Source organism: Coregonus lavaretus (assembly GCF_964263955.1).
Source record: "Coregonus lavaretus genome assembly, chromosome: 29".
Lineage (NCBI taxonomy): Eukaryota > Metazoa > Chordata > Actinopteri > Salmoniformes > Salmonidae > Coregonus > Coregonus lavaretus.
This window is the reverse complement of record NC_140016.1, coordinates 38410503-38424290: the sequence shown is the minus strand read 5'-3', so window position 1 is coordinate 38424290 and position 13788 is coordinate 38410503. Positions and strand designations below refer to the sequence as shown.

Here is a 13788-nt window from a genome sequence, read left to right as displayed (position 1 = left end):
TCTTAACTGGGCATGGTTCCTAGTCTATAGATCTTAAAGGGTCAATCTGCACTTGCTACATCCATTTATATACTTTTAAATTAATTATATATACTCATTGATTCTTCAAGAATATAACGTATATATGCCCTTATCAACCTAGTTCAACTGTCATACTCCATCAGAACCCAAAATATAAGGTTGTTTTACTCCAATGTTTGTAAACAAAGTAAATGTAAACAAACACTGTATAGCCTCAAAACATGGTTAAAACTATCATGTTGATATTATGGATGGTCAGTTCTTATATCCATAGTTATTTCCGTGAGTTTGAGAGTGGTTACATTTCTCCAGCCCCATCCCTCAGCTGTTTACCAAATCAGTGGCGGGGTGTCCGCTTTGTTATTGTTCGAACTGCAGGTTGCCCCTTTTACAACCTTTATGTAGTGTTGAAAATGACTTGCGATAATTTGTTATGCATTCACGCACCTGCTACATATCACTGTCGGTTAAATCCCTGTCCACTAAAAAGCAGGTAGCTGGTGTCTTTTCCCCCCAGATTGTGTCGTTTTCTGCTGACTGTTCCACTACTTTAAAAAGCTGACCCCTTAAAGTTAGCCGATGGTTGTGGCTGCTTTTTGCGCTACTATGGTAGAAAGTTATACTAGAGGAGATAGGCTGGATTTACTTTTGGATACGCATGCTCTGAAATGGAAGCAAATACTGATGCAAAATCACATATTACTGTTATTTTACTCAGATATTTCACAGATATATTCAGACATACAGTTGAAGTCGGAAGTTTACATACACTTAGGTTGGAGTCATTAAAACTCGTTTTTCAACCATTCCACAAATGTCTTGTCGGTTAGGACATCTACTTTGTGCATAACACAAGTAATTTTTCCAACAATTGTTTACAGACAGATTATTTCACTTATAATTCACTGTATCACAATTCCAGTGGGTCAGAAGTTTACATACACTAAGTTGACTGTGCCCTTAAACAGCTTGGAAAATTCCAGAAAATGATGGCATGGCTTTAGAAGCTTCATTTGAGTCAATTGGAGGTGTACCTGTGGATGTATTTCAAGGCCTACCTTCAAACTCAGTGCCTCTTTGCTTGACATCATGGGAAAATTAAAAGAAATCAGCCAAGACCTCAGAAAAAAAATGGTAGTCTGGTTCATCCTTGGGAGCAATTTCCAAACGCCTGAAGGTACCATGTTCATCTGTACAAACAATAGTACGCAAGTATAAACACCATGGGACTACGCTGCCGTCATACCGCTCAGGAATGAGACGTGTTCTGTCTCCTAGAGATGAACGTACTTTGGTGCGAAAAGTGCAAATCAATCCCAGAACAACAGCAAAGGACCTTGTGAAGATGCTGGAGGAAACAGGTACAAAAGTATCTATATCCACAGTAAAACAAGTCCTATATCGACATAACCTGAAAGGCCGCTCAGCAAGGAATAAGCCACTGCTCCAAAACCGCCATAAAAAAGCCAGACTACGGTTTGCAACTGCACATGGGGACAAAGATCGTGCTTTTTGGAGAAATGTCCTCTGGTCTGATTAAACAAAAATAGAACTGTTTGGCCATAATGACCATCGTTATGTTTGGAGGAAAAAGGGGAGTGCTTGCAAGCCGAAGAACACCATCCCAACCGTGAAGCACGGGGGTGGCAGCATCATGCTGTGTGGGTGCTTTGCTACAGGAGGGACTAGTGCACTTCACAAAATAGATGGCATCATGAGGAAGGAAAATTATGTGGATATATTGAAGCAACATCTCAAGACATCAGTCAGGAAGTTAAAGCTTGGTCGCAAATGGGTCTTCCAAATGGACAATGACTCCAAGCATACTTCCAAAGTTGTGGCAAAATGGTTTAAGGACAACAAATTCAAGGTATTGGAGTAGCCATCACAAAGCCCTGACCTCAATCCTATAGAACATTTGTGGGCAGAACTGAAAAAGCGTGTGCGAGCAAGGAGGCCTACAAACCTGACTCAGTTACACCAGCTCTGTCAGGAGGAATGGGCCAAAATTCAGCCAACTTATTGTGGGAAGCTTGTGGAAGGCTACCCAAAACGTTTGACCCAAGTTAAACAATGTAAAGCCAATGCTAACAAATACAAATTGAGTGTATGTAAACTTCTGACCCACTGGGAATGTGATGAAAGAAATAAAAGCTGAAAGAAATAATTCTCTCTACTATTATTCTGACATTTCACATTCTTAAAATAAAGTGGTGATCCTAACTGACCTAATTTATACTAGGATTAAATATCAGGAATTGTGAAAAACTAAGTTTAAATGCATTTGGCTAAGGTGTATGTAAACTTCTGACTTCAACTGTAATAAGGAGATATGGTTGAATGGTGGATGGTGCGTGTCTTGGTTTGTTGTGATTTACTTGCTCATGGCTGCAACTTGATCTGATCCCAACCTTATTTACCCCTCTGAGAATATACCAGTTCATGTGAAACAAGGAGACCTCACAAAATACAGAGTAAATAGTTACTTACAGGACAATCACACTACTCAATGTTGATATCAAAATCCACCCGCTCTTTTACACTCGTTGGTTGGAATAGGAATGTGCTTTGGACTGAATTCGTCTCTTTGTGTTTTTGCGATATCCAACACGTTTGTCTTCCTCCCCACCTCAGGCAAGCTCTCCCTCATCTCTCTCTGTGCTGTCCTTCCAATAGAAGTAGCTTCCATTGTGCCACCCCCTTTTATATTATTTTATCTTAAAATCATTCTGTTGTGGGGAAAAAGTCTCCCCCTCTCAACTGCTAAACTTAAGGGGAAACGCTTGGGTTGAGGAAGGTAACTCTTGCCACTCCTGCAAGCTGAGGAAAGGTAAATCACATCACTCATGTTTTTGTGTCAGCTACTAAGGTGTCAGTGGAGTTGTACTGTATGTCTCCTTTTTGGTGTTTTTGATTATTTCATCATGGATCGGGTGAAAGAGTCCATCATTGTGCACAGTGCTTTGTGGAATTCATTGCCTGGATGCCAAGGCTGCTGCTATATGACCCTAATGACTCCACTCTAGTCCCAGTTCTGTAGCGATAATTATGGGACCTTAATTGGAGTGAATATCAATTTCAGAGGTGAGAGGATAAGGTGGGGTGGAAGAGATGGGTATTAAATCTCACCTAATGAACAGCATTGATACAACATGGTACAACACATACACTGGGTTGTGAATACGTTGAGCATTAGATGGTTCTTTGCTTTGGGAACTATTTATTTTTCCCAATGGTTTTCGATGGGATTCAAAGCTGACAAAAGTCTTGTCTATCGCTCCTCTATCCCCGCCAAACTTGTCGTCCCCCTGACAGATGGCGGTGCGGCAAACTTTGGCCTCAACTTCCTCACCTTCATCATTCTCTTCAACAACCTGATCCCCATCAGTCTGCTGGTGACCCTGGAGGTCATCAAGTTCACCCAGGCCTTCTTCATCAACTGGGTGAGAGATGACACAGGGGATTTGGATTTGGGACCCCGTGGTTATCACTGACAGGGGTTAGGGTCAATTCCATTTCAATTCAATGAATTCAGTTTATTTCCTGAATTCACTGAATTGAAATGGAATTGACCCCAACCCTATTAATGTCTCTCATTATATAGCTCTGACCCCAATTCCAATTCTCCGCCTTATCCCCGAAGTGTACACTTGATTAGTCCCCCTCCAGCATTGGGTTGGTGAAGACGGAGTTCTTCTATCCTACACCAATTTAATGCTTTGAAATCCTTGAGGGGGGAGTGATTGTGTTACACTTCTGGAGAACGGGATAATCACAATTGGGTTCTGGTCTTAAATATGCTGCCGCCTACGGCTGGTAGAAAACCCAGACTGTCTGCAACTCAAGAATAAAAGGTTCAGTTTTACTAAGATAACCAACCTTTAGGTTATCGAACTTAGACACCCTTGACAAAGATGAGCAATAATGACTGTATAAAATAAGTAATTAAAATACTGAGCTATATTGTATGCAAAAAAGAAAAGAAAAGGGAAATTGTATTCTTTTAAACTAATATTTTGCTCAGAGAAAGAGATTTTTTTAAACAAGTAATACTTTTTTCTCTCAAAGGTAAGGGTTGAAATTATTGACACCCTTAAAGATTCTTATAAATAAAGTAGTCAAACGTTTAGTCTTTTTTCCAATATTCCTAGCACGCAATGACTACATCAAGCTTGTGACTCTACAAACTTGTTGGATGCATTTGCAGTTTATTTGGGTTGTTTCAGATTATTTTGAGACCAATAGAAATGAATGGTGAATAATGTTTTGTGTCATTTGGGAGTCACTTTTATTGTAAATAAGAATATAATATGTGTCTACATAGATAATACAGTCGTGGTCAAAAGTTTTGAGAATGACACAAATATTAATTTTCACTAAGTCTGCTGCCTCAGTTTTTATGATGACAATTTGCATATACTCCAGAATGTTATGAAGAGTGATCAGATTAATTGTAATTCATTGCAAAGTCCCTCTTTGCCATGAAAATGAACTTAATCCCCCAAAAACATTTCCACTGCATTTCAGCCTTGCCACAAAATGACCAGCTGACATCATGTCAGTGATTCTCTCGTTAACACAGGTGAGAGTGTTGACGAGGACAAGGCTGGAGATCACTCTTGGGCTTCAGGGCGCCCAAGAAAGTCCAGCAAGCACCAGGACCATCTTCTAAAGTTGATTCAGCTGTGGGATCGGGGCACCACCAGTGCAGAGCTTGCTCACGAATGGCAGCAGGCAGGTGTGAGTGCATCTGCACGCACAGTGAGGCAAAGACTTTTGGAGGATGGCCTGGTGTCAAGAAGGGCAGCGAGGAAGCCACTTCTCTCCAGGAAAAACATCAGGGACAGACTGATATTCTGCAAAAGGTGCAGGGATTGGACTGCTGAGGACTGGGGTAAAGTCATTTTCTCTGATGAATCCCCTTTCCGATTGTTTGGGGCATCCGGAAAAAAGCTTGTCCGGAGAAGACAAGGTGAGCGCTACCATCAGTCCTGTGTCATGCCAACAGTAAAGCATCCTGAGACCATTCATGTGTGGGGTTGCTTCTCAGCCAAGGAGTGGGCTCACTCACAATTTTGCCTAAGAACACAGCCATGAATAAAGAATGGTACCAACACATCCTCCGAGAACAACTTCTCCCAACCATCCAAGAACAGTTTGGTGACGAACAATGCCTTTTCCAGCATGATGGAGCACCTTGCCATAAGGCAAAAGTGATAACTAAGTGGCTCGGGGAACAAAACATCAACATTTTGGGTCCATGGCCAGGAAACTCCCCAGACCTTAATCCCATTGAGAATTTGTGGTCAATCCTCAAGAGGCGGGTGGACAAACAAAAACCCACAAATTCTGACAAACTCCAAGCATTGATTATGCAAGAATGGGCTGCCATGTGGCCCAGAAGTTAATTGATAGCATGCCAGGATGGATTACAGAGGTCTTGAAAAAGAAGGGTCAACACTGCAAATATTGACTCTTTGCATAAACTTAATGTACTTGTCAATAAAAGCCTTTGACACTTATGGAATGCTTGTAATTATACTTCAGTATACATCTGACAAAAATACCTAAAAACACTGAAGCAGCAAACTTTGTGAAGACCAATACGGATAATGCTGAGTGACAAAAGTTACAGAGGGTCAAAGATCATACCCTCAAGTCATGCTAACCTCCCCTGTTATTGGAAATGGTGAGAGATTAGCAGGTCTTGGGGGTATGATCTTTGACCGTCTGTAACTTTCTCACTCATCATTATTCACGATTCATTCAGGATTATTCGTAATCATGGTAGCATTCATATTAATGTAGAAGTGTTTAGAAACATTTTATATTCTTATTTATAATAAAAGTGACTCCAAAATGACACAATACATTATTTTCCATTAATTTCTATTGGGCACAAAGTAATCTGAAACACAACCAAAATGAACTGCAAATGCATCCAACAAGTTTGTAGAGTCACAAGCTTGATGTAGTCATTGCATGCTAGGAATATGGGACCAAATACTAAACTTTTGACTGATTTATTTATAATAATCTTTAGGTGTGTCAATAATTTGGACCCCAACATTGTTTGGGGGGGGGGGGGAAAGTATTACTTGTTAAACAAAAATCTCTGTCTCTGAGCAATTGTATTAGTATAAAATAATATAATTTCCCAATTTCGTTGAGCATACAATATAGCTCAGTAATTGAAATATTTATTTTATACAGTCATTATTGCTCATCTTTTACAAGGGTGTTAATAATTTCGGACCCCACTGTATCTGTTGCTGTCTAGTCACTTGATTTCAAAGTCAAAATGTTTGAAGTTGGTGTTGTGTCTCATAAGATTCTATCTGATTATTTCAGGATACAGACATGCTGTATGAGCCCACTAACACCCCAGCTGTGGCTCGCACTTCCAACCTGAATGAAGAACTAGGACAGGTAAAGCAGCTTGTTCAAAATGTTATGAATGACATTGAATTCATGAATTCCTTTACATCCACCTTCACCTGCACATACTATAGTAGTTGTACCAAATACACATTTGTTTCCAATGTTGACAAAAAATGAATTCTAGTTACCTGTGAATTGGTGACATTTATAGTGCCTTCAGAAAGTATTCACACCTCTTGACTTTCCCAGATGTTGTTGTGTTACAGCCTGAATTTAAAATGGATTAAATTGAGATTTTGTGCTACTGGCCTAATGTCAAAGTGAAATTATGTTTTTCGAAATATGAAAACATTACTTAAAAATGAAAAGCTGAAATGTCTTGATTCAATAAGTATTCAACGCCTTTGTTATGGCAAGCCTAAATAGGTTCAGGTGTAAATATTTGATTAACTAATCACATAATAAGTTGCATGGACTCACTTTGTGTGCAATAATGGTGTTAAACATGATTTTTTAATGACTACCTCGTCTCTGTACCCCACACATACAATGAGCTGTAAGGTCCCTCAGTCGAGCAGTGAATTTTAAACATATTCAACCACAAAGACCAGGGAGGTTTTCCAATGCCTCACAAAGAAGGGCACCTATTGGTAGATGGGTAAAAAAAAAGAGCATGTTGAATTTATTAATTACGCTTTGGATCAATACACCCAATTACAAATTCCTAACTCAATTGCCGGAGAGGAAGGAAACCGCTCAGGGATTTCACCATGAGTCCAATGATGAGTTTAATGGCTTTGATAGAAGAAAACTGAGGATGGATCAACAACATTGTAGTTACTCCACAATATTAAACTAAATGACAGAGTGAAAAGAAGGAAGCCTGTACATAATACATATATTCCAAAACATGCATCCTGTTTGCAATGAGGCACTAGTAAAACTGCAAAAAATGTGGCAAAGAAATTAACTTTATGTCCTAAATACAAATCATTATGTTTTGGGCAAATCCAACATTAACACATCACTGAGTACCACTCTGTCACGACTTCGGCCGAGGCTGCCTCCCCTCCTTGTTCGGGCAGGCTTCGGCGTTCGTCGTCACCGGCCTACTAACCACTGCTGCCCCAATCATCATCACATTTGACTTGTCTTGTTTATCACACACACCTGGTTCTAATCCCCTCATTAGTCTGTGTATAAGTGTTCCCTCTGCCCCCTTGTCCTTGTGGGTGATTGTTAGTTGTGAGAGTAGTATAGCTCGGTGGAGCTACTCGTACATATTGTTGCCAGGGTAGATTTTCCCCTGTGCCTATTTATTAGTGTATTCTACCGTTACAGTGTATTTGCCAGGGATGAGAGTTTCCCCTGTTCCTGTTTCATTGTTCGCTATTTGAGCGCATTTGTGTGTCAACGAAGGAATAAGCTCTGTATTCGGTGATTACACTCCTGCGCCTGACTCCGTTCATCACCCTCATCACACACTCTTTATATTTTCAAGCATGGTGGTCGCTGCATCATATTATGGGTATGCTTGTCATCGGCAAGGGAATTTTGGGGGGATAAAAATAAACAGAATAGAGCTAAGCACAGGCAAAATCCTAGAGGAAAACCTGGTTCAGTCTGCTTTCCAAAAGACACTGGGAGACAAATTCACCTTTCGGCAGGACAATAACCTAAAACGCAAGGCCAAATACACACTGGAGTTGCTTACCAAGACGACATTGAATGTTCCTGAGTGGCCTAGTTACAGTTTTGAATTAAATCTGCTTGAAATTCAATGGCAGGACTTGAAAATGGCTGTCTAGCAATGATCAACAACCAACTTGACAGAGCTTGAAGAATAAATCAATAAATGCAAAGCTCTTAGAGACTTACCTAGAAAGACTCAAAGCTGTAATCGCTGCAAAGGTCATTCTAAAATATATTGACTCAGGGGGTTGAATACTTATGTAATCAAGATATATTAGTGTTTTATTTTCATTAATTTGTTACAAATGTTAGAATTTCTCTTCCACTTTGACATGACAGAGTATTTTGTGCAGATCGCTGACAAGTAATGACAATTAAATCAATTTTAATCCCACCTTGTAACACAACAAAATGTGGAAAAAGTCAAGGGGTGTGAATACTTTCTAAAGTGAAACATTTGTGCAGTCTGAGCCATTACTAATTAAACGGAGCACCACATGGCTCAACGCTCCTGGTGTGTCTCTGATCCACATTGAGCAATGATTGGCTGTCTTTCTCTTGTCACTTTCTTGTCACTTTCTTGTGACAGGTGAAATACATATTCTCCGACAAGACGGGGACTCTGACCTGCAACGTGATGCAGTTCAAGAAGTGCACCGTCGCCGGCGTGGCCTACGGGTAAGACTCGACACCCCCCTCCCTCGCTTGTTTATCTCCTTCCTCTCTCCCCCCTCTCTTGTTTATCTCCTTCCTCTCTCCCCCCTCTCTCCTCTCTCCCCTCCCTCCGCATCACCTTCATTAAGCAAGTGTGTACCGTGGTGTACAGCGGTACATTTGTCCCTCCCCACAACACAGATTATAAAAATAACAAGGTGTTTTTGCAGCTACTGTCCCATGGATTCAGGAGCATTTTGACGGTGGAGTGACAAATTTACGTTTTAAAGTGAATTTCCTGTAATTCTACACATTTTACCATGATTTATGCCATGTTAAAGATATCTGATGATTTCTGAGTGAGAGTGGGGTGGGGGGGGGGTGGGGGGGGGGGGGGGGGGGGGGGGGGGAGGAGGATTAGCTAGAGAAGGAGGATTAGAAAAGGAGTAGTTGGCACACCTTCCTAGCGAAGGTTCAGGTGAATGGAGAAAAAAACTACATAAATCAAAGATCCATAAAATTAGTTTGTGGCGTGTTCGAGAATATCAGTTTCTTTTTTTCAAAGCTAGAGAAGCATGCAATGAACACTGTCAGCAGTTTTCCGATGCGAGTGTCAGAATCAAGTGGGTGAAATGTATATGTGATAAATGTATTGTGTATTGTACTCTGTAACCATCTCTGCTGTAATCCACCCATTTAACCACTAACCTGTCAATCATAATCCCATTTTGATTATTCTCACTTACACTACATGAGCAAAAGTACGGTACCGTTCAAAAGTTTGGGGTCACTTAGAAATGTCCTTGTTTTCCATGAAAACATACATGAAATTAGTTTGAATAGGAAATATAGCTAAATGAATAGGGAATGTAGTCATTGACAAGGTTAGAAATAATGATTTTTAATTGAAATAATAATTGTGTCCTTCAAACTTTGCTTTCGTCAAAGAATCCCCCATTTGCAGCAATTACAGCCTTGCAGACCTTTGGCATTCTAGTTGTCAATTTGTTGAGGTAATCCGAAGAGATTTCACCCCATGCTTCCTGAAGCACCTCCCACAAATTGGATTGGCTTGATGGGCACTTCTCATGTACGATACGGTCAAGCTGCTCCCACAACAACTCAATAGGGTTGAGATCCGGTGACTGTGCTGGCCACTCCATTATAGACAGAATACCAGCTGACTGCTTCTTCCCTAAATAGTTATTGCATAGTTTGGAGCTGTGCTTTGGGTCATTGTCCTGTTGTAGGAGGAAATTGGCTCCAATCAAGCGCCATCCACAGGGTATGGCATGGCGTTGCAAAATGGAGTGATAGCCTTCCTTCTTCAAGATCTCTTTTACCCTGTACACATCTCCCACTTTACCACCACCAAAGCACCCCCAGACCATCACATTGCCTCCACCATGCTTGACAGATGGTCTGCGTCTCACAAATGTTCTTCTTTGTGATCCGAACACCTCAAACTTTGATTCGTCTGTCCATAACACTTTTTTCCAATCTTCCTCTGTCCAGTGTCTGTGGTCTTTAGCCCATCTTAATCTTTTATTTTTATTGGCCAGTCTGAGATATGGCTTTTTCTTTGCAACTCTGCCTAGAAGGTCAGCATCCCGGAGTCGCCTTTTCACTGTTGACGTTGAGACTGGTGTTTTGCGGGTACTATTTAATGAAGCTGCCAGTTGAGGACCTGTGAGGCGCCTGTTTCTCAAATTAGACACACTAATGTATTTGTCCTCTTGCTCAGTTGTGCACCGGGGCCTCCCACTCCTCTTTCTATTCTGGTTAGAGCCAGATTGACAGTTATTTTGTGTTTCTTCCATTTGCGAATACTCGCACCAACTGTTGTCACCTTCTCAACATTCTGCTTGACGATGGTCTTGTAGCCCATTCCAGCCTTGTGTAGGTCTACAATCTTGTCCCTGACATCCTTGGAGAGCTCTTTGGTCTTGGCCATGGTGGAGAGTTTGGAATCTGATTGATTGATTGCTTCTGTGGACAAGTGTCTTTTTATACAGGTAACAAGCTGAGATTAGGAGCACTCCCTTTAAGAGTGTGCTCCTAATCTCAGCTCGTTACCTGTATAAAAGACACCTGGGAGCCAGAAATCTTTCTGATTGAGAAGGGGTCAAATACTTATTTCACTCATTAAAATGCAAATCAATTTATAACATTTTTGACATGCATTTTTCTGGATTATTTTGTTGTTATTCTGTCTCTCACTGTTCAAATAAACCTACCATTAAAATTATAGACTGATCATTTCTTTGTCAGTGGGCAAACGTACAAAATCAGCAGGTGATCAACTACTTTTTTCCCTCACTGTACATCAGCTACGGACAGCGTGATCATACAGTCGTCTGGAACAGCTGGTGCTCTCATGCATGGTTCAGTGTTGCTTGCCTTGAAGCGAGCATAGAAGGGATTTAGCTTGTCTGGTAGGCTCGCGTCACTGGGCAGCTCTAGGCTGGATTTCCGCAATTTGGGCAGCGCGTGCCAATAGGCCTAGCTGATTATTGAGTTGCAGCTGTCAGTGAAAATCATCTAAGATAATGTGTCTTGTATAATTTAAAATGTTGCTACAAGAAGAAAGGGAGGGGTGTGTGGCGAAGATACTGTATAAGCGAGTCTCTCTCCAGAATGGCTCATTGTTTCATTGTGTGAATTGTTTGCCCTTTGATTTTAGATTTTTATCAACTCCCCATTACATATGTAACCAGTAGTAAATGTACGTTAATCCCCGTAATTTGGTTAGATTTATTTATGTTAATGCATGTATTAATTACAGTCATTTACCGTTGTCATTCTCTGAGTAGAAAGCTGTACACTTGTGAGAAACAAGTTTTGGTTTATTTCATAACCATCATTGACGAGATTTGTAAAATGTTTCATTGTCTTTTGTTTGGAGTGCTCCATGTGAGCAATGAGCATGTGTCTGGTTTATCTGTCCTGATACAGTGGCTTGCGAAAGTATTCACCCTCCTTGGTATGTTTCCTATTTTGTTGCCTTACAACCTGGAATTAAAATAGATTTTTGGGGGTTTGTAACATTTGATTTACACAACATGCCTACCACTTTGAAGATGCTAAATATTTTTTATTGTGATACAAACAAGAAATAAGACAAAAAAACTGAAAACTTGAGCGTGCGTAACTATTCACCCCCCCAAAGTCAATACTTTGTAGAGCCACCTTTTGCAGCAATTACAGCTGCAAGTCTCTTGGGGTATGTCTCTATAAGCTTGCACATCTAGCCACTGGGATTTTTGCCCATTCTTCAAGGCAAAACTGCTCCAGCTCCTTCAAGTTGGATGGGTTCCGCTGGTGTACAGCAATCTTTAAGACATACCACAGATTCTCAATTGAATAGAGGTCTGGGCTTTGACTAGGCCATTCCAAGACATTTCAATGTTTCCCCTTAAACCACTCAAGTGTTGCTTTAGCAGTATGCTTAGGGTCATTGTCCTGCTGGAAGGTGAACCTCCGTCCCAGTCTCAAAACTCCGGAAGACTGAAACAGGTTTCCCTCAAGAATTTCCCTGTCTTTAGCGCCATCCGTCATTCCTTCAATTCTGACCAGTTTCCCAGTCCCTGCCGATGAAAAACATCCCCACAGCATGATGCTGCCACCACCATGCTTCACTGTGGGGATGGTGTTCTCAGGGTGATGAGAGGTGTTGGGTTTGCGCCAGACATAGCATTTTCCTTGATTGCCAAAAAGCTCAATTTTAGTCTCATCTGACCAGAGTACCTTCTTCCATATGTTTGGGGAGTCTCCCACATGGCTTTTGGCGTGTTTGCTTATTTCTTTCTTTAAGGAATGACTTTTTTTTCTGGCCACTCTTCCAAAAAACCCAGCTCTGTGGAGTGTACAGCTTAAAGTGGGCCTATGGACAGATACTCCAATCTCCGCTGTGGAGCTTTGCAGCTCCTTCAGGGTTATCTTTGGTCTCTTTGTTGCCTCTCTGATTAATGCCCTCCTTGCCTGGTCCATGAGTTTTGGTGGACGGCCCTCTCTTGGCAGGTTTGTTGTGGTGCTCCGTGGGATGTTCAAAGTTTCAGATTTTTTTTTATAACCCAACCCTGATCTGTACTTCTCCACAACTTTGTCCCTGACCTGTTTGGAGAGCTCCTTGGTCTTCATGGTGCCACTTGCTTGGTGGTGCCCTTTGCTTAGTGCTGTTGCAGACTCTGGGGCCTTTCAGAATAGGTGTATATATACTGAGATCATGTGACAGATCATGTGACACTTAGATTGCACACAGGTGGACTTTATTTAGCTAATTATGTGACTTCTGAAGGTAATTTGTTGCACCAGATCTTATTTAGGGGCTTTATAGCAAAGGGGGTGAAAACATATGCACACACCACTTTTCCGTGATTTATGTTTTTGCATTTTTTGTAATTTTTGTCATTTTACTTCACCAATTTGGACTATTTTGTGTATGTCCATTACATGAAAGCCAAATAACATTACCATTTAAATTACAGGTTGTAATGCAACAAAATAGGAAAAACGCCAAGGGAGATGAACACTTTTGCAAGGCACTGTAATGTTGAGGGAGCGCATGCCTGAGCATGCATAGAAGTACCTAGCCTCCCGAGTGGCGCAGCGGTCTAAAGCACTGAATCGCAGTGCTTGAGGCGTCACTACAGACCCGGGTTTGCTCCCAGGCTGTGTCTTAACCTGGTCGTCACCGGGAGTCCCATAGAGCGGCGCGCAACCCGTCGTCCTGGTTAGGGGAGGGTTTGGCCGGGGGGGCTTTACTTGGCTCATTGCGTTCTAGCGACTCCTTGTGGTAGGCCGGGCGCCTGCAAGCTGACTTCGGTCGTCAGTTGAACAGTGTTTCCTCCGACACATTGGTGCAGCTGGCTTCCGGGTTAAGTGGGCAGGTGTCAAGAAACGCGGTTTGGCGGGTCACGTTTCAAAGGACGCATGACTCGGCCTTCGCCCCTCCCCCGAGTCCGTTGGGGAGTTGCAGCGATGAGATAAGATCGCAATTGGATATCACAATTTTTTTTTTAGATTTGTATCATTTTTATT

The 13788-nt window shown here is 41.5% G+C and overlaps 1 protein-coding gene across 1 annotated transcript in view; it reads left to right on the top strand.

Annotated features, from left to right (window-relative positions):
- LOC311104638 (phospholipid-transporting ATPase IA-like) overlaps positions 1 to 13788 on the top strand; it is a gene marked incomplete at both ends in the record, with an annotated part of 192271 nt that overhangs the window by 38819 nt on the left and 139664 nt on the right. The window contains 3 exons of the mRNA XM_084146488.1: positions 3337 to 3464; positions 6373 to 6450; positions 8684 to 8772. Of these exons, the coding sequence (XP_084002614.1) occupies positions 3337 to 3464; positions 6373 to 6450; positions 8684 to 8772 (295 nt within the window). The remainder of the gene's footprint in view (positions 1 to 3336; positions 3465 to 6372; positions 6451 to 8683; positions 8773 to 13788) is intronic.